The 21248-nt window shown below is 51.1% G+C and overlaps 2 protein-coding genes across 3 annotated transcripts in view; one reads left to right on the top strand and one right to left on the bottom strand.

Annotated features, from left to right (window-relative positions):
• The window catches only part of KLF9 (KLF transcription factor 9), a 21944-nt gene extending 12909 nt beyond the window's left edge, over nt 1-9035 (bottom strand). Inside the window, exon 1 of the mRNA XM_059143511.1 lies at nt 8531-9035. Coding sequence (XP_058999494.1) covers nt 8531-9035 — 505 coding nt within the window. The remainder of the gene's footprint in view (nt 1-8530) is intronic.
• LOC131813215 (serine/arginine repetitive matrix protein 3-like) lies at nt 9034-21248 on the top strand. Of its 2 annotated transcripts, XR_009346669.1 has the most exons (3): nt 9959-10097; nt 10390-10578; nt 16922-21248. XR_009346669.1 is itself a non-coding variant. In XM_059143512.1 (2 exons), the coding sequence occupies exon 1, from the start codon at nt 9034-9036 to the stop codon at nt 9703-9705; it is 672 nt and encodes a 223-aa protein (XP_058999495.1). In that variant the 3' UTR covers nt 9706-10097; nt 10390-10450. The 2 variants fall into 2 exon arrangements, 1 of the variants encoding a protein (XP_058999495.1); XM_059143512.1 differs by lacking the exon at nt 16922-21248 and having other exon boundaries at nt 9034-10097; nt 10390-10450.

Genomic DNA, 21248 nt, shown 5'->3' with positions numbered 1-21248 from the left:
GCGCCAGAGTTAGAACACAAGAGTAGACAGCGAAGGACCTTGGGGCCAAGTCCAGGAGAGGCATGCAAGACAGGATCTCTTTCCACTGGTGAACCCCACAGGGTCCAGGCCAACAAAAATTCATGCGTAATTCCAGGTAGTTAGAAACATAAGAAGAAAATTCCAGAGTAACAACCTGGACTAAGATAACTGACACCAAGTCTAATTCCTCCTATAAAACAAGAGTACTTTCCTATCTCATAGGACTTCCATGAGTTTCAGTGTCACAGTGTCTGTAAACCATTTGGCTTAGAAGCTGGCACATAAAAAATGCTGAATGTTATTGCTATTTCTATTATTACTATCAATATTAATAATTTTCCATTATTACTATTATTCACAATGTTCACAGTGCCTGCTTTCAACATCTAAAACAGCTCTATGCCTGTAACAGTCACTCAATAAATAAATATTCTTTCAACGAATGAGCTGTTGCTGGACTGCTCCGGAATTGCAAACACAAATTCTAGGATCCTCAAGGCCTTCTGGGAAATACCTGTAAATTATTTTTAATTATAATTCTTGGCGTATGGGGACACTGTCCAATATGCTTTAAACACCTTATCTGAATTAGTCTCGGAACAACATCAGTTGAATCACTGAACTCCATTTTACAGATGGGAACACTGAGGCTCAGAGAGTTTGTACCATATGAGAGTGGCAGAGGCAGGACTTGAGCACAGGTCTGAGGGCCCCAAAGCCCTCTGACTGCTCTCTCTACTGAAGCAAAGGCCTGTCCTGGAGATGCCTGCGTTCGAGGTCCTTAGAGTGGGCTGGCCTCCCTACCACACACTCTTCTCACTGCCTCTATCTCATCAAAGCTGGGCCCCTGGGAGGGAGAGATGGGGAAACCTCCTTTTCCCTCCCTTTGAACCAAGACGATCTATAAAATTCATTCCGGTTCTGAAGTGTCTGCAAAGCTTCTGTCCGTTGCCTGCCCCACCGGTTCCCTCTTTGGTTCCAGTCGACTCTGGGAGGCACTCACTTCCAAAATGACAGAGACTTGCCTTGGAAAAATGTTCACACTTTGTTTGATACAAAATACTGCTGCCTGCATTTCAAATCCTTGTCATTAATTTTGCATGGCTTAAGCTCCCCTCTCTTTATTTTCATCTATGTAAATAATGCCCTCGCTTTTTAAAAAGGCTCAATCAGGGATGAATTCCATTCTCCTGTTCAAATTTATGATCATTCTCAGTTTTATTAAAAAAAAGAAAAAGCAAAAGAAAAATATCGAACACCCAGGGGCCCTGGGCTTAGCCAGAGAGCTAGCTGTTTCTTGCAGCTCTAGAACCCTTGGATTTCATTTCCGGATGTTCATTCGCGGCTCAGGATTCCAGAGGCTAACATAGCTCACGATGCACCCAGATTCCAAGTGAAGCCTGTGGGTGCACCTTTGCAAACATGGGCTTGGAGCACCAATGGAAATGAATGCCTCGCAGGAACCCAGGCATAAAAAATGGAGACCCCTCACTCCCTTAGTGGGAAAGGCATTCTCTGTGCATAATAATGTGAGTCCTATTATTTCCTGAGGGGACTGCTTGAGGCCAGGGTAAGACAAATGTTTACTACTGGCCTTAATGCACCAAAAAGGTATTAAAGTTTCAGGAGGGCTCCAGGAAGGGTGGAGAAGGAAATCTCACTGACACTTGGCCTCGGGCTGGTTCCCAGTGTGCAGTTCCCATAATAAGAGGGCAGAGGTCCCAGGGCTGACACTACCTCTTGTCCTTTCGCTTGGTTAATTTGGTTAATGCGAAGCCGCTCTTTAAACCGGGATTTAAAAAATGTTAACCGAGGGTTGGAATTTTCGGGAGACCGTGGCGGGGTGGGGGAGAATTCAGATCAAAGAATTGCAAAGAATTCACCATGAGGGAAGGTCTCTAGGTCGGCCTTGCCCAGGCCTTTAGCAGGTCTTTGACAGCCCTCAGAGTCCGGGGCGCCCTCTTGTGTTGCTGAGGAAACCCGGGCCCCCCGGAGGCCGGGCTCTGGGCCCAAAGTCACATGGCTGTCAGGGCAGCAGGCCAGCCTCGGAACCCTCCAAGAGAACGTGCGTCCACAGAACAATCCCCGTGCCTACGAGGGTGGCCAGACCCTCCTCTACAGGCAAAAGGATGGGTGTGATGACCCCTCAAGGTCACTTTCAAGCTCCAAATTTTCTTTTGATACTGACAGCTGCTGCCACCAAAGGACTTTGACCTAGACCTAGGCCTGTGACTAGCTTCCCAACAAAAAGTGGGGCGCAGCCAGAGACAGGACCGCTGAGAGACCACTGCAAAGGATCCCATTTCTTTCCTTTTAACCATCTGTGGGTTTTTTTTTTTTTCCTTTCCCTTCGCCCCTCCTTTTTGCGTGTGTTGCATAGAAACAGAAAGTGCCTTTGTACCAATTACGAGGTACTAATTTACGTTCTTCAGTGGGCGTGGGGCTTGCTGGAGAAACATTCGGAGAAGGTGGGAGGGTCGGATGTGGGGGAGGCCTGGAGGGCTGCAAGCTTTTTCTCCAAGCCTGAGAACAGCCACGGGGAGGGAAAAAGCAACCCCCCAAATCTGGAAGTCAAGACTAACGAAAATGACGAAGCTGGTTTTATCTTGTTTGTTTAAATCAACCATGCCCGTGACCGGTGTGCCTGAGTGGCTCAGTGGGGTCAAGCCTCTGCCTCTGGCTCAGGTCATGATCCCAGGGTTCTGGGATCGAGCCCCGCATCGGGCTCTCTGCTCAGCGGGAAGCCTGCTTCCCTTCCTCTCTCTCTGCCTGCCTCTCTGCTTACTTGTGATCTCTGTCAAATAAATAAATACAAAAAATCTTAAAAAAAAAAAAAAAAAAGAATGCCAGTGACCATAAGGCATTCAGAAATCACCCTGATGGCCTAGAAGGCCGACTCCAACCAGCGCACGCCATGTGCTCTCAGGGGCTCCTGGAAGAGTGAATACTGGAACCCATCTGCCCACTTTTCTTCCCAACGAACTTCTCAAGGAAGACCATTGTCAGCCGCTTTCCCAATAGGTCATATGATAGTTCTCCCTGGGAAGTTCGAGCTGGGAATTTCCCACAGACATTGCAGAATGACTGGCTCTTGGGATAAACGTCAACAATTGAGACAAGAATGTAAATCTGACCCTTATGTTCAGAATCCAAGAACTCATTTCCCTCAGGTTACATCTTTACATCTGAAGGTAATGGGGTGTTGCCATCAAAACAGCTCTGCAGTTGTCCAGAGAGCTCCTCCCCCACCCCAGGCCCTATTTCTCCCTTCCCCTGTCCTCGCCACTCGTCAAAGATCCTAGGGGAAAAGTGGGGGAAAATCTATTCATCCTATAATTCTACTCCGTGTGTATTTTCTGTTGTGAGACGATAACCTTGCCGGCAGCCAAAGCTTTTCTAAGTCAACTCTGCTTTAGTTCTGTGAGGACAGGGGAAGTGAGGAAGAGGAACCCTGGGTCCTACCTTGGGGACTGGCAACAAAGAGAAGTTGGGTTCCCCGAAAGGCCTCAATCCCCAGCGGGCTGGGGCTCCGGCGGCCACCTGGGCCATGAGTCCTTGGAACCGAGGGGGTTTCAGCCTCTTGTCTGAAACCCAGAAGCAATGCCTTCAGGAGTCCCTCCTTGAGATCCTTAGAAACCTCACATCTTCTAGAGCTGGAGCCCGTGTGCTGCTATTTGTCTTCTTCTCGCCTGTAGATTGTCATTTTTTTTTTTCCTGACAGGATGCATGAGGTGGTGTCTAGACTGTCTCACTGGGGAGTGGGGTGCATATGGCCCCAAGGGGGCAAAAATCAGATCTTTGGCAGGTGAGGAAAGTCTTAGCTATCACAGTGGTTTGTGGCCTTTTAAAGGAGTTCAGGACACACACAGCCCTGCAGTCTTCCCGTGGCACTGACATGTCATGGGAGGGAGGCCGATTATAGGGAGAAAATGTCTAACGTCTCCTTAGGGGAAAGAAAATGGGGGTGGGGGGGTAGAAAAACAATTACCTGTGCAAGCAAGCCCCACTCGGGCTAAGCTGTAAATCTATTTTGGATGAAGCGTGTCAGGCTATGAAATACAACAATCCACATCACTTGGGGAGCCCTATGGAGAGAAGAACAGGGCAGAGAATGTGTCCTCAGGGACCGCACGCAGGGCCTCCCTTCTGCTTGGTAAGAGCAGAGAAAGTGGCAGAGACTGGACACGGGCAAATGAGGAGCCTGCCCCAAGGACACTTGTGCCCTGAGGCCCCCAGTCTGGGGTCTGCGGCCAAGACGAGACCTTGCCCTGTCCCTGAGCCTCTGCCTCCCAGGGAATGGAATGGGTCCTTCTTCCCACCTCTGATGGGACAAGGCTGTCCTAAACCAAAGGGTTCACTCGAATGCTTTTTCCTATAATTAAAGGAGATTGAGTACAAGAGGCTCAAGCCAGGCCTGGCACCTGTGTTAGCAAAATTTTAAACCTAGAGAACTTCGTGGCTGAACGGACATGCCTAAAGAGCCCAGAAAACCCGTTTCCAGGGTTGGAGGAGACCTTCCACGGCGAGGGTCCTTCAGACCCCTCCTGCCCGATTTTCTCAGGTATCCCAGGGAAATATGCAAGCAGGAGAGGGAGAAACCGAAGCAATCGCTCTTTTGGGGGTTTTGCAACTCTGTGTCTCCTTGATTTTACACAAATGTCCTTCTGCTCTATTAAAAAAAAAACAAATGTTGTTTTTAAAACGTTTTCCGTAGAACTGGAAGGATATACCCAGTGTCCTCAAGCTCAACCCATGTCGCCACTGAGGGAGAGCTGACTCGAGTCCTTCTGAAAAGAAAGTAAAATGGCACTTAGACTGGGAGCAAAGCCTCAGGTCTCTGTCCTGGGATGTCAGCCTCATCGACACCAGCTGGTCCTGAAGACTTCGATCTGGAATTCGGATGTCCTTGCTTCCTTTCTCCAAACTTACCCCCCCCCATATATACATAACTATGCAAGGTGACCACAAAGTCAGGAAACAGGATAAACTTTTTTCTTTTTTTTCGTGTTCATGATGGGTGGAGGAGACGGGATTTGGCAGAGGCCTGCGGTGTGAGTGGATATTGTGGAGCCCGTTTGGGGTATATGCTCTGAGGTGGGGGAGGAGTGTATGGCTGTAGATGTGGGGGCTGTGAGGGGACTTCTCTGTGTGTGTGTGTGTGTGTGTGTGTGTGTTTGTAGGTGATAGCAGTGATGGGGGTGTGGGTCTGCAGGGGGGGCGTGACAGGATTAACTTCAAATTGCTTGCATTAAAAAAAAAATATATATATATATATATATATATATATATATATGTATGTTGCATGTGTTATCAGGCAAAGCACTCTAATGGGTCTAATTGTTAAGCTGTAACGTTACCAAAAATACCCTCGAAAGTGTCCCCAAAGTCTGGAAATGAGAAGGAATGTATTTGTGGCATTTTTTAAATTAAACCATGGATCTGCTGCTTAAAGGTTAGAAGCACATTACTGGAAAAGAGTATCTGACCCAGGGGCTGAAGGAAAGCAAATTGAGCACAGTATTATAAAATGTAAACTGACGTACTACTTCAAAAAAAGTTCATCCTGGTTCCTGATTTGGAGGAATCCCTCTCTATTACACACAAACTCTCAGATCCAGGATTTCTTGAGGTTTTCTGTTTGTGGCACCCTAAGCTAGTTGCTTTGTCTACGTTATTTAATCTTTGCACAAGAGCCTATGAGACCACCAGTGGTAACAGCCTATCCAGTGGATTAAGAAACTGAGGTTCAAAGGGGTGGGTAGTAAACTTACATGCCAGCAAAGATGATGCAAATGATTAAAATAAAGGACACTGCCCTGCAAAAAATGATCAGTTCAAGCCAACTGTTGCTGGATAGGGATTCAGGCCCCGTACTGCCCGACTGATCGATTTTTCCAGAGAAGCCAGAACTCTGGATTTGGGCCGAATCTTCTGATTTTCAGATGCTGGTGACTAATTACATTTTTCTATTAACTCTGTGTTGGCCAAGCCAAACGGATTTGCGAAGCAAACCCAGCGGCAAGCCTCTAGTTTGCCAGCTTGGAATTGAAGGAACTCGCTGAAGTTTCCCCCACCTGGGAAACAAGACGACAGAGGAGAACCAAACTCAAAATCGTCCTTCTCTCTTAGGAAAGGACAGCGGTGGCCGCAATTTTGTTTAAATGACTCAACTTCTAAGGCCACTGCGTCCATGGAAGTGGGAGCTGTAGGAGGCTCTAGGAGGCGACCACGCAGCAGGAAGGACTCTCATTGGGCCACACTGAGCAGGGGGGTGTGGCTGGAATTTTAGCTGTTAAAATCTTCACCAAATGCAAACGTTCCAAGGGCTAGCTCAGGTCCACCTTCTGGATTTAATACCAGCAAAAAGCAAAACAACAACAACAACATTGCCTCATTTCCCCCCACCCCAATGCAATCTAACTTGAAGCCGAAACTGCCACTTCCAAATGTACCAGACCTGTAAGTCTCTTATTTAAAGAGGATCCTTGACACAGACCTTCTTCAGCAGGAGGGTGCTCCCCACCATATTTACAGACGCTGAGGTTTTTGTTCAACCTTGCCCTGGTGTTCCAGAGTCTCCAAACCTAAACAAGACACCTGCTCTCATCCGATCACTAGTTTCAAGAGACCGACTGCAGCATTTAGAATGGGATTAACATTTCACTCGGTCTTCCACTCCTGACTGTGTAAAAGGTTCTCCTGGAACAGCTGAGCTGCCTTGCCTTATGGAAAATTAGAGATCAGCACGAATGCACACACCCATAAGCAGCCATTTCTGTAAATGCCCGAGAAAAATCACTCAGCTGAATGGTTCAGAACTCCAGGAATCTTTTTTTCTAAGACAGCAAGGCTCAGGTAGCTGCCACAGAAACCCTGCAAGGCCTCCCCAGCCCAGCCTCCTGACCGGGCAGCTCCCTGAAGGAGAGCGTGCCTTTGCTCAAGGTGGCAGTGGGTGTCTGAGCTCCGGGAACATGGCTGACAAGGCCAGGCCCGCCCAACAGCTGCTGGTGAGTAACACCCTCCAGTTAATATACCCCTGCCTCACCCCGGGGGAGTCACACGAAAGGTCACATCCCCCAATCCGGGCGTACATCTGCCTTCCGACAGCCTTACACATACAGACTTCCAAGTCTGCTGTTTGAGGGCAGCTTTAGATGACAACCCCAAACAACCTCTTGGGACATGAATCACGCAGGAAACTGTTGCACGCCCGTGCCAGCAGCCACCTCGACAAGAAGCACCGTCCAAAGGAAATAAAATCCGAAACGCAGTTACGTGGCTTTGCTTTTCAAAAGCAAAACCAAATCAAAAACCAACCCATGATCATTTTAAAACCACAGGCCCAGGGCCTCGTCTTAAAAGTACCAACAAGGACACCCCCAGATGACAATACTTGGCTAAGTAACTCCAACAGCCTCTTCAAGATCACGTCAGAGGGTCGAAGGAACAGAGGATCCAAGAAAAGATCAAGTCCTGTGCTTCCTTATCAGAATAGCATCGGCAGAAGAACGTTACTAAAGATGGTGAGATAGCACGGCCCAACCCTTTCCAACTTTTTCTGAGTTATGTTAAACAGAATCAGCAGAATTGGCTGACCAAGGTCTCCGTACGCCTCCAAAGCCCGTTTTATACTGCATATGTCTTCCTGGCCACATTCCTTCAGCCGGGCCCCTGCCTTTTAGGTCTGGCTGGGGAGAGAGCCTTCCAGGAGGTCTCCAGGCCCAGGTTCTCTACCGAGCCTTGACCTCAGGCAAGGACCACACCTGCCCCCTAACTATTCAGGGTAGAGAGGGTGCCAAGAATCATGGGGGTCGGGTGGTAGGGGGGTGGGAATCAGCTACCGAATCTCATTAAAAAGGCTGTCATTAAAAAGGCTAACTGGTCCTGAAGTTAACCCACCAGCCATCACTGGATCAGACTCCTCTGCCGCCTGAAGCCGTGTTATTTTAAACCACCCTGGGGACTCTTGGCCAAATTTAAAACCACCTCGGCAAGCCCTGAAAAGTGGCAAGCGTACAGCTAAATGAGTCCTTAGTCATCCCTAAAAGGTTCCACGTAAAGCGTGCCGCTTCTCCCCAGGTTCTGGGCATTTCGCTGCAATCCCTCAAGAGAATCAAATAAAAGATACGCCATTTGACCTCCCCGGTGCCAGCGCCTGCCCAGGTGGGGTGGCCCCACGGTCGGCCGCGGGGTGCGGGAGTCCTGGGGGCGGGGCGGGCCGGGAGGGGCGGCACCACTCCCCTCCGAGCCACGCACAGGGGCTGGCACTCCGCACTCACTCTGCCCGCCAGGTTAAGGCTCTCCATGGCTTCTAGAGACTGGAGACGATTACGGAGAGAGGGAGCTTTTCCGTCTCTACGCGGCTCCAACCTTTAAAGCGTTAAACAGCATCTTATCCAAAATGTGGGCACCCTTGAGGCCGAGCGTGGTGTCCTTAACGCCCGGAAAGACTGCCCGGCCAAAGGTTAACCAGCCCCAGAGCTCGGTGGGAGAGGGAGACGCCGCTAACCTGTATGCACTCTGTAATGGGCTTTGAGATGGGAGGATTTTCCATAGACTTTCCCACAGCCGCTGTAGGGGCACTTGTGCCTCTTCTCGGAGGCGTGTTTCCCCTTCGCAGCCACTCCAGGGTGGAGGAGGGAGAGCGGGCTGGGCGCGCTGCCAGGATCCGGTCTCTCCTCCGGGCTGTGAGAAGGACTCGACCCAGATTCGGTGGTCACGTCGCTGTCGGATCCCATATCCTCATCCGGACTCTCCAGACTGTCGCTGCACACCGAGGGGGTCTGGATGGGTCGGTACTTGTTCAGGTCCAACAAGCTCTTGGCGATGGTGACCAGCGTGCAGTAATCCTTCCAGGTGTCCCCCGGGTCGCCGTGCTCCTTGGTCACCTCGCGCTCAGGGAGTCGCAGTCGCTCGGCGTCCGGAGCGCCCCCATGCTCCGGCACCGCAGCGCGGTTCGAAATAGAAACCAGACACTGGGCAGCCACGAAGTCCATGTAGGCGGCCGCGGACATGGTGCGGGCGACAGCAGCCCCGGCGGCGCGGCCGAACTTGACGGTGGCTGCGGAGGTTCGGCTCGCCCTGCCCTGGCCTCGGACGACGAGCGCGGCGCGGCGCGGCGGCCAAGGGGGCGGGGGCGCGGGGCGCTTCCGACTCGCAGGAGCGCGAGGCGACCTCAGCCCCTCATCTTTACGTAACCGGCAGCGCCTCTGCACGCAGCATCCACGGCCCCGGGCTCCGCCGCGCTGCTGCTGCCGCCGCCGCCGCCGCCGCCGCTCGCCGCCGCCCGCGCCCCGCGCCCGGCGTGATCCCCCCGACGGGCGCGCCGGCCGCTCCAAGCCGGCTCCCTTGGAAAGATGCCACACGTGGCGGCCGCAAGTTTATTCGCTGGAAAACGCCCCCGAGGCGCTGGGAGAGGAAACTGCAAGCGCGGTCCACGCCCTCCGCCGCCTCTCCGTCCAGCCAAAGCCCCAGGACATTCACCCGACCACCCCGGCGCGGGTGGCGAGGGCCGGACCGAGCGCCGCGTCTAAGAGACACTTTTCCCCCCGTCGGCGGACGCCGTCTGAGCCCCTGCTCCGGCCGGACCGCACCGTTCCGGCATTCTCTCGCTCAGTAACAGTTTCGCAGAATCCCATCACGTCACAATCCAAACCCCCTCCAATTGGCCAGCGGGGAGGGTGATTCAACTCTGTTTACTTTCTCCCCCTGCCAGTCAGAACGGCCCTTCGGTGGAGAGGTGCGTCTGGAACCGAGGCGTGCGGCCAATCCGACTGTTCCGTTTCGCCGCCTCGTGCTACCCCGGCCGCCTCGAACGCTGACATTTAAAAGGGTAACAGCCGGGAGGCTAGAAAGGGGGCCGCTGCCCAGCCTCGGGAGCGCCTCTCGGTCCGGGAGCCGCGCCGGGGCCTCCGCGCCCGCGGTCCCGCCCGCGGAGCCGGGGGACACGCCTTCCCCGGGCACTGGCGCGCGCGCTCGTGACAAAAGAAAACTTCAGGTGCGGTTCTCCAGCTTGCAAACAGTTAAGTGACTTCCTGCAAACGCTAGAGTCCCAGCAACCGGCCTTCCAATCAAAAGTAAGTTGGTTGATGTCACGGACATGGGCCCAGCCAATCAGGAGGGCGCTCCGAAAGCAAGCGCTCCGCACTTGTAAACGCCGAGAGCTGTAGTGAAACTGGACACATCCCCGTGTTTTGGGTGGCCGGTAGTAAAAGTGAGATATGTATGCGAGGGCAGGGGTGATGAGCAAATGCAACGCCGAGTCAAAACTTAAAACAACAACAACAACAACAAACAACGAAATATGTCAGGCCGAGTTGCCCAAGAATAAATACAAATGAGAAAGCATCATTTCATTTTTTTTTTCAGATTCGGGGATGCAGCATACTTGGAGGCATATTTTTAATAATCATTCGATCTAGTGCACAAATTGACTATGAGTAATTCATCTTAAAACCAAAGTCTTTTTTACTGGCTCACTGTTCCTACCTGGAACACCCCATCTTTGCTTCTATGATGCCTTTTCATTCCTCTCCTTCCCAATGCAATCTACTCTAGGTAAGTTATTTCAGTTTTGTTTTGAAGCTCCTGGAACCCATCTTCAATTAAATGGACGCAAAAATTTCTATGACTTTATCAAAGACACCATTCTCCTTCTATCGATCCCTGGATGAATTTCAGGGGTTCTCTTACCCTTAGAAGCAGTGATATGCAGGGACATGACTTGTCTATCTTATCAGGTAGATAGTGACAGAGCTCAACTGAAATCATAAATCTAATGATTCCAAGCCCTTTGGGCTTTACAACAACCAAGCTCTTCGATTTTGTGAAGTATTAACTGTGCTAAACAGATTCTTAAGAACGGGAACAAGCCAGAGATCCTTAGCTATTGAATATTTTGGCATTACTTGATCAATGATTAGCATGGGTCTTGGAGTCTGATGAACTCAGTTTGCCTCTCCCTCTGAATGAACGATGAGTTGTTTTCCATCATGATAGCTGAGAAAAGAATCTAGGGTTAATGCCTAATGCAGGAGGCAAACTGTTAGCACGATTGCTTAAAAATACGTTGATTTTCCTAATTGGGTGTGAGAGGTACCTGCCTCTCACTGATACAGATCCACTGAGGTTCAACCATGGGCTCTACTGGCTGTTAGCCTTAGGTTAAGGTTTGGGAAAGTTATACTATTTTCCTGGTCTCTAAAGGAAGAGTTCCAAATGAACCCTCCCAGTTTGAAGGTCAGTATAGTTTTTTGTTTTTGACTTTGCTTTTGCCATGGTCCAGGAAGATATAGCAGTAGGTTGATTATATGGAAAAGTGAAGTGTGAAAAGGAAGTGGCGGTCAGCCGTGAGTGTTACCATCGCCATCAGTATCATGGTAAAGTAGGTACATCATGGAATGTAATGGTAAAAGTGGCAAAAAAAAAAAAAAAAATGGTAGAAGTGAAGCCATCTTAGAGTTCTTATATTCCAATCCCCTTAATTTTAGAAAAGAATTCACTGAAGCCCAGGGGAGTTTGCCTACTTCATAATTTTTCTGGGACAAACTCTGTCCCCAAGGATACATGATCATCTAGAAGTCACACCTTGGCTTGCGTCTTTAAAGTCCAGCACAAATACCAATGGGATGGCTCCAGGGGTCTCTATGATCACTGCCTGCACAGTCTCTTGAACTTGCATTGCAACAGGCATTGCACTGAGCACCCCCGGATTGCCCTAGAGTTCATTAACATTGGGGTTATTCCAGAAAAGAAGGAAAGTCTGTATCTTTCCTTGGACATTATAATCCAGGAACTTGAATGAATCCATCATCATCTTTTTTTTGCAAAATATAACTCCCCCCTTACTTCTTGCCCTCTTTTCTTTTATTAATTACCTTTAATTTAATTTTGCTTGAACTGGACATAAACCCTGAATTCTTCCAACTCATTCATTTCACAGTTATAGAAGAAAAGTAATAAAAGAAAACCAAGATTTCATGCACACGAGTTTCTCTCACATATCTATAAATGTATCTGCTGCTCGACTTGGTTTAGAATAGCTTTTTAAACCCAGAAATTCTAGAATTATAGAATGCTTTCCCCTTTATCTCTTTTTCCACTCATTCCTTCTCCAGATACTTAAGTTTCAGTCACAGAGCTAGGCATGGGCGAGTACAGAAATGAAAAGACAGTCTATCCTCGATGAGACTGATATGTTAAAAATAAATTATATATACCATAAACTAACATATATCACAAGTAATAATTCCTACATCAGGAATGTGTGTGTGTGTGTGTGTGTGTGTGTGTGTGTGTAATTTAACAAGCTTCCCTTGCTCTGTTAGGATGTGTGTTATAATAGTTTTATGATTAAACTCAGCTTACACTGTTTTGCCAGCATGTAGTTGTCCCAATTAAATTCTGGCAAAGTAAATTATCCCAAATTAATATGAATCATTCCTAATTACAATGAATAATTTACCAGTAAAGTATATATTATGCCACATAAATATGAGAGGTCTGGTTTCCCCCAATTTAGTCTTTGTAAATCCACACAGACCAACTGGGAGGAGCATGGGACTTCAAAGACTCTAACTGTGCTCCTCGTTTATAAGTATGTGTTTTCCTTTCTAAATTCTGTCTAAGGCTTGGTTTTATTATCCCAGTTCTCAAGAACAAGCGTTTATGGGCCTGTAGCTAAAGTCTTATTTTCTGTGCATCCTAAGATAATTATCAGTATCACCTCTAGAAGAGGTAGTGCCTAGCTTGAGCTGATTCTTTGAGCAGGTATTTGGGCCAGCTTAGGGTAGAGAAGGGGCCTCCTGGGCCCGAGATGAGCAGCACGACCCTAGGCAACCTCTTAGAATTATTTCCTTATCTGTGAATTAAGGGCATTAGATGAATACATCTCCACAGTCTCTTACATATTCCAAATATTCTACGGATCCCCCCCACCAAAAAAAAAAAAAAAAAAAAATCATAGGGAAAAGTACTGAGCAAAACTTGGGTTCTTTAAACACCATCTCATGTGTTATGCATGTACATACAGGTCTTTATGGCAATGAAGGTCAGAATGTCTTAAGTCGGTATTTAATGGGATAGCGGGCACAATACAAACTTGTCCTGAATCCCTTCAATCTTTTCTTCCTTAATTTCATGGTCTTGCTTTTTTCTCTCTTCAAGCTAGCTTGTGCAAATTCTCCACCCTAGCCTAGCCCAAGCGGAGGTATTTCCAGGACGAATGCAGCCCATTCCCAGTCCTCTTCCCTGAGATTTTAATCCTAATTGAGCCCTGGGCAGAGTTTCCCCAACTCTCTGGTGGAGCTTATCACCTGGGGCTTAATCTAAAATACATATTGCCCAGTCTCATCTTTGCCCAAGACCCAGGGAGGTTTAGGACTAGAAGAGCCAGGACTATGTACCTAGTGGGTTCTGCCAACTCTGGCTTTTCTCACTCTTTCCTGCTGGGAGGCGTGGACGGTGCTGGGCAGAGCTGCCAGCCTCCCGGCGGGAAGGAAGGAGAACAGATGGCCCGCTGGGGGTAGGGGATCACGTGTCGGACCTCACTCTGGGCTAGATCCAGACTTCTTTCAGGACCCAGGCCCTTCGGCTTCAGCGGTTCCACCTAGGCACACAGCATCTATCTACCTGGGGCAAACCAGCATTCATTTTAGGGAAAGCTGGGAATTAGGAGGTGGTGGTGAGTTGGGGGAGGGGAAGGCGGACCGAAGGGATCCGGGCTCCCAGCAAAGGCAGCAGTGCTGGATTTGAAATACAATCAGGTAAAGACCTATCTGCCAAAACGCCCGCGACCGTAACATCAGTTAACACGCAGGGTCTGGAGAGGGAGGGGGGCTCCGGCCCGCTCGCAAACTTGCACAACGCCCTACTTTGCTCTCGCTCCACTTAGCAGCCTTCCGCAAACTCCAGGCCTTTCCTTTGCCGAGCAGAAAGGCCACACGTTCATGCATATGCAGGAGGATAAGTTTAGCTAGCAGCCCCCCGCGCGCGGAGAGGCCCTGCGCGGCGCACCGTGCATCACCCGCGCTCGGGGGCGGGCGCTCGGCTCCGGCAGCAGACTGGCGGGCGGCGCGGCCACTTGCGGGCTGCGCGCCCCGGCCTGGCATCGCCCTTTTAAAAAGTCTTCCGCAGGCGGCCGCCGCAGCAGCAGCAGCCGGAGGAGCCGAGTTCATCTGAGGACAGCCCCAGTTCTCAGAAATCCCTTCCCTGCTGGAACATCAAGCTCCCTTTACTGCAGTTGAACAAACTGCCCTAGATTGGGGGATGAGGAACCCGCCCCAAACTCGTGCAAGGAGCTCCGGGCGCCCGCGCCCACGTGAGCTAACCTTGAAATTAGTCCCCGCAACCCGGGCGGGAGGTGGGGCAGGCTGGCGGGGGTGAGAGTGGGCGGGGGCCGGCTGCTGGCTCTTCTAGGCCCAAGCCCTTGGGTTTGGGCCCTCCGCTGGCGCGTACCGCGCCCACCACCCTGTTTCATAACTGTCGGGTTGAATATTTTTCTTTTTTAACTCTTTGGGGGAGCACAGGTGCGCGCGCGCGTGTGTACTTGTGTGTGTGTTGAAGGAGGTTGGAGGGGGCGGGTAGAGGCACCTTCCCCATCCCCCACAGCCGCGAAGAGGAAAACCTGCCTTGCGGTCTCCCCTGGGAACACTGCGGAGTAGGGTGTCGGGATGACATCAGCTTCTAAACATAGCCCGCACCGCACCCCAACTCTGAGCGCAGCGAGCAGAGCTGGGGCGGGAGCGAGGGGAACGCAGGGAGGCGGGTGCTGCTGTCCGCGGGCGGGGCGCGCCGGCCGGCCGGGCTGTGCGGGAGGACATGACTTTGCAGGAATCCTCCTCGCAAGAGTTTGCAGGCGATCTCTCCCGCGATGGTCGGGCCACGGGGTTAGGAAACATTCTTTCCATTCCGCGCGCTCCCTTGCCCCACAAAAGCAACGGACACACGTGCGCACGCACGCAGTCCCGGGATCTAAGGTGTCTTTATTTATACAAATCAACCCAACCCCCGGCCGTAGCTCCCAGCTTGGGTCCGCCCGGGGGCATCCATGCCCTCCAGCCTCGCGCCTGCCTGGGGGCTAAGCCCGCGAGGGGGTCGGCGCAGCCCTCCCGGTGAGTCAGATGGGCTGTGTTTCCTGTGGTTGTTGTGGAACAGTTTGTCCTTTTTACCAACACCCCCCCCCCCGCCCGATCTCCACCCCCTTGGTAAATATAGCGCTCACGTTTCATCATCTCTTTGTCCAACGAGCGCCAGACACCCCGGCCCGCGGCCCCCGCCGCCTCCCTCCTCCTCCCGGCTCGCGGTTACCTCGCATAACCCCGCGCGGGCAGGCGGCGGGCAGCAGCTTGCCCCACGGCCCCCGCCAGCCCTGCACCCCACCGCTTCCCGGGCGGTACACTCCCACCCCCACCTCCTGTTCCCACCCCTGCTGCCAATGCCCCCGCGAGTTGTGTCCCCAAGCCTCCGTTCCACCCCTCTGGCCCGCTGTCCCGGGGACCGGGCCGGGATTCGTGTAGGTGTTGGGAGGTTTACTCCCGTTCTTCCCAGCCGCAGGCGTCCCCCCGCGCTCCGGCCGGTCCTGGGTCGTCCTCCACTTACCCAACCTCCCCTCTCCCAAGTCCCAGGGCCGCCCCCTGTCCCCCTACTGAGCGCAGGTGACGAGCTGCTGAGACCGTGTCTGATTCACAGACCGCTAAGCCCGCGACGCTCACTTGGGGGTGGGCGCTTCGGGAACGTCTCCTTCCCACCCCCCGCACCGCAGAGGGGAGTGGGCTGGAGGGGCGGGAAAAGCGGGGTGGGTGGGTAACAGCCGAGAAGTGCGTGCTTCCCCGTCCCTCTCCCCCTCCCCCTCCCGCTTTCATTTGCACACGTACAGCCACCCACCGGGGACCGGAGGCGGCTGGTGTTCTCTGAACGCCGGGAACTGGCTCTCTCTGTGGTCTCCTGTTTACTTCCCTCCTCGCCTTCCCCCTCCCGCCGCCGCGCCCCCACCACCCCACGCTGCCTCCCGCCCCGGAGCAGCTGGGAAACCTGCTGCAAAACACTGCAGTCATGAGATTTCCCTGGACCCGAGCTGTGGCCTGGGTTTGCCCTGCCTTGCCCTGCCTTGCCCTGGGTCCACTTGGGGCTCTTGGTCCTGGAAGGAGAGGCTCTTCGGGCTCCCCATCCAGGAACGGGAAGAGGGGACAGCCTCCCCCCTCGCTCCTTTGTCCTCCCTCCCTCCCTTGGCACCAGATACCATCCTGTGGGGGCCCTGCCTGGCTGCCTTTTTGGCCAGGGCCCTGGGCCACCCCTAGGAGTGGCCACCTGTCCCCGGAGGGGTAGGGGACAGAAACGACAGTGTGCAAGGACTCCGAATCCAGGATGCTGCGGGGCTGGCTAATTGGCCATCACAGGCTGTCCTGGTCGGGCCAGGGTGCCGGAAGTTCCCTGCTGACTGAGGTTTTCCGGCAGAGCCCCCCCAAAACCTGCTCCCAGGGACACACCCTCTCCTTATGGAGTCTGGCAAAACCTTCCCTTGCAAAGCTTGCTTCCCAGCAGGGAAGAATTCGGTTTCTCTTCCTAAGTAAGCTGAGTGAACAAAGAGCTCCCCGGAGGCCATGAGGGTGCGCTCTGGGGGCCGCCCACCTGAAGCTCACCCCCATTTATAAACCACCTCTTCACCACAGCTCTGGGCTCCACTGTCATGGTTACCAGCTCCCTGTCCTTCCGCAGCAGCTCGAACATTGCACAGAGGTGGAAACAAACAGGGGCATTGAAAATGTCCTTTTGAATATTCCAAACGCAGCCTTGGAATTTGGGTAGTGGACAAGAGGGAATGCAAGTCCCCCCGCTGTGGTTCAGTGGTTGCCTTCGGACCCCATGACCTTGAATGAATCCGTCACCTTAATTGGCCCCTCAGGTGCCCGAGGAGGGAAAGGAGCCGGTCGAGATACTACGGAGTGCAGTTCGGAACAGAGGAGGTCCACCTGCGCTGGGGAATCTCAAGTCAGTCTTCTGCCCTTTCCACCCAGCCTGACCCCCCAGCTGCTGAACCCCCAGCACACTACACCGCCCCCTTCTGCCGTCTCCTATGGACACCCTCTCCTTCCCGGAGATTCCAGCACCTGACCCACAGTCCTCCCCCTTCGCGCCACCCCTGCTAATGTTTCAGGGGAATCTAGCAGCCTTGTGGAATAATGACCTGTCAGGAACCCCAGTCGCCCCACGGCAACCCTTTTGCCCTCCACCTTGGACCTTTGTCATGTGGATACCCTGGACCTTTTTTACTTCTAAAGAACAGCACCACCTCTGCTGTCTTCATCTCAAGCCAACCGGTGCCTGACCAACATCTCTAACCCCTCCACCTTATTTTTACTCTAATAACCCACTTGAATGGTTCTTTGACCTTACTTTGACCTGCAGCCTACTCTTTCACTGTTCCTTATGGCCCTTACAGTCTCACAACCCTCCTATCCAGCTTCGAGTTCATGGTCTCTGTCCATCATTCTACCATCCATGCACCTCTCTCTGCCTTCTTCCTGGGACCACCCACCCGGCAAGACCCTGATTCTGTCCAGCTTAACCCACAGCACAAATCCAACAGTGCCGTCCTCACTAATTCTACGATCATGAATCTCAAGTTCATGATCAACACCGCCCTTCTGCTTTTCCCTACTCTGTTGGCTCTCTCACACTCTGAAATGACCCTGCACCCCTCTCCCCTTCCTCACTCTGAGCTGAAAACCTTGCTCCTTAATCTCTGACAAAATAAACGCAGTTTCACAAGAACTGCCCTATCTTGCCAGCACCATAGCTTCCATCTCACCTGCCTCTCTGCCCTGGCGTGGCCTTCCCTCCTGCCACAGGGAGGTAGTAGCATCCGGGCCCTTAGGTAAACCAGATCTTTCCACTTGGCACCATGGTCCGTCCCTCTCTCAACCACTCCTGGGATTATCCCCTATCTCCTGCTCCTCAGCTGTCCCCTTCTCTTAAGTAATTCTTGGGGACACAAAAACATGGTGTAGTTCTTCCTTTCTATTTTTGAGAGAGAGAGAGGGAGACTGAGAAAGAGTGAAAATGTGTGTGTAAGCAGCAGGGGTGGGGCAGAGAGAGAGAATGAATGAATGAATCTTAAGCAGTCTCCACGCTCAGCACAGAGACCAATGTGGGGCTCAGTCTCATGACCCTGAGATGGTGCCCTGAGCCGACATGGAGAGTCCAATGTTTAACGGACTGAGCCCCCCAGGCACCCCTTCCCTTCCTTTCTTTATATGTGTTTGTACGTATCTCCTTAGCCCCCAATTCCCCTCCATTATTACTCTTTTTTGCCACTTTTTTCTTGGCTGCAGACATCTCAAAGTTGCCTGTGTGCCTGCATCTCCCATTCCCTCTTGATCTCAGGCCCATCTGACTTTCACTGTCCTTGCACCGCCAAAACCACTGTTGTCAAGGTCACGAAGGAGCGCCATCCTACCGGATCCCCTGGCCAGGCATTTCCCTTCATGCAGCTTAGAGCAAAGAAGACTGAGGAGGACAATGAAGGAGGAGGAAAACGGGAAAAATACGCCGTCTTAGAAGCAAAGGGGAGACAGTGTTTCAGGGAAAAGAGTTTAATTCTTCATCTCCTTTGCTGGTTTCATTTCTTCTTCGGACTCTAAACATCGCAGTGCCCTGTCCTTTGGCTCTTCTCTACACCTACACTCGCTCTCTCGGTGACAGGATCCTTACCTTCTAGCTGCCAATGACTCCCAAAAATATTTTTTTTAAAGATTTTATTTCTTTGAGAGAGAGTGAGTGAGCACACGAGCTGGGCAAAGGGGCAGAGGGAGAAGCAAACTCGCAGCTGACCAGGGAGCCCGATGCGGGACTCGACCCCAGGACCCTGGGATCATGACCTGAGCTGAAGGCAGACCCTTAACCCACTGAGCCACCCAGGAGCTCCTGACTCTCAAGTTTTTATCTTCAGTCTAGACCTCACTCCTGAATTCCACATTTGACTGTCCATCTGTCCATTCATCATTTCCACTTGATTATCTAGCAGGCATCTCAAACTTCACATATTTCTAATGGAACTATTGGTTATTTCTCCCTACAATGGCTTCATACAAGGCCCTCCCATCTTTGGAAAAGGCATCCCTGTGCTTCTGGTTGCTCAGGCCAGGAACTGAGGAGTTATCTTTCATTCTGTTCCTTAACCTATACCCCTGGGCTAAGCCCTCAGGAACCCTGTCAGCTGTGATTTCCAAATATATCCTGAATCTGCACTTGTCAATTTCACGACCACCTTCCTCTCTCTCGGGTTGCTAACTGCAAGAGCCTTCTAGCTGCTCTCCGTGCTCCCACTGAGCCCTGGCTTCTTTTTTTCTCAACACAACTGCCACAGTGCTCTCCTTGACCCCCATATCAGGTCAGGTCCCTCCTCTGCTCAGATCTCCACAGTGCTCCCCATCTCTCCTTGAGTAACTGTCCAAGTCCTTAGCCAGGCTCTTTCTTCTACCTGGAAACTCCGCTCCACGAGGGTTCTGCATGGGCTGCTGGGATGGCTCAGTTGGTTGAGTGTCTGCCTTTGGCTCAGGTCGTGATCCCAGGGTCCTGAGATTGAGCCCCACCTGGGCTCCCTGCTCAGCGGGGAGCCTGCTTCTCCCTCTCCCTCTATCCCAGCACCGCCCCCCGCACGGTGCTCTCTATCTCAAATGAATAAATAAAATCTGTAAAAATCAAGAGAGGGTTCTGCATGGCTCACTCCCACACCTTCCTCAAGTCTTTGCTCCCCAGTCCCCCTCTAAAAGTGGTCGATCTACCTTGACCGTTGCATTTAGACAACTGCGATTGCTCGCTCCTAAGTTTTCTTTTTTCCTGTGACACTTAGCATATTATGACATGCTACGCAATTTGCTTATTTATGAGAGAGAGAGAGTGTGTGTGTGCATGTGCATAAGTGTTGGGGGAGGAGCAGAGAAGGAGAGAATCTTAAGTAGACTGCACCCTTACTGCACAGGCTACTGTGGGTCTCGAACTCATGACCCTGAGATCACAACCTGAGCTGAAATCAAGAGTCAGACCCTTAACTGAGCCACCCAGGGGCCCTGCCTCTCTACATTTACAGAAAAACAAAAATGAGATCAAGCTATACTTTTCAAAATCTCGTTTTCAGCTAACAATTTTCTGTGAATGGCTTCCATATCCTACATCACATTCTTCTACCTTATTATTTTAAAAAATAATTTCTCTCTTGAATAAGTAAACATTCACACGGTTTAGTTAAAAAAGTATAAAAGGCTATGTAATGCAAAATCTCTTTCCCAACCTTGTCCCTTTTCTTGTTACCTTTTTCGGAAGCAACGGAATATTTCTGTCCGGCACAACCCTCCCCCCCCTTTTCAGGAGGTAAGTTCTTCCTCAGGTATTTTATGTACATCCAAGCAAATACATATATACATCTTGCTTACATTGAACACAAGTGGCTAATATCAAATCAGTGCTCTGTGGTTTACTTTATTTTTTAAAAAGATAGATTTATTTATTTATTTTAGAAAGAGAAAGCACGAACAGGAGGGACAGAGGGAGAAAAAAACCTCAAGCAGACTCTGCACTGAGCTTGGAGCCCATTGTGGGGTGTCCTCTCATGACCCTGAGATCAGGACCTGAGCAGAAACCCAGAGTCTGACGCTCAACCGACAGGGCCATCCAGGCACCCCTATACCTTACTTTATGAACATAATAATATATCTTGACAATCACTAAAGATCAATATATGTAGTTTCCTTAAGTTTAAGGGCTTCCATGTAATTCTGATATAAGGGATGCCTGGGTGGCTCAGCTGGTTAAGCATCTGCCTTTGGTTCAGGTCATGATCATGACCTCAGGGGATTGAGCCCAAAATTAACTCCTTGCTCGGCCGGACAGCAGCTTCTCCCTCTGCCTGCAGCTCTCCCTGCTTGTGCTCTCTCTGGCAAATAAATAAAATTAAAAAAAAAAAAAAAAGAATTCTGATATAAATGTACCTTAATTTATCTAACAAGTCAGCATTTAGGTTACTTTGAATCTTTTGGAATTTCAAAAATTATTACCATAAATAACCTTCGTTCACACTGGGGCAATGGAGCCATAGGAGGAAGTTCTTGAAATGAAACGCCAGATTAAAAGATACCTGCATTCGTAACTCTGAGAGATGTCAAACTGCTTTCTCCAGACTTTGTACCAGTTTATAGACGCCTCCTCCTAAGTCTGCAGGAGCACGTATTATT

This window comes from Mustela lutreola, chromosome 12 (genome assembly GCF_030435805.1).
Source record: "Mustela lutreola isolate mMusLut2 chromosome 12, mMusLut2.pri, whole genome shotgun sequence".
In the NCBI taxonomy this organism is placed as follows: domain Eukaryota; kingdom Metazoa; phylum Chordata; class Mammalia; order Carnivora; family Mustelidae; genus Mustela; species Mustela lutreola.
This window is presented reverse-complemented; position numbering and strand designations above follow the sequence as displayed.

What these genes read in the sequence shown, in the direction of transcription:
- LOC131813215 (XM_059143512.1), top strand. Translation starts at nt 9,034, where the DNA reads ATGGTGCGGGCGACAGCAGCCCCGGCGGCGCGGCCGAACTTGACGGTG.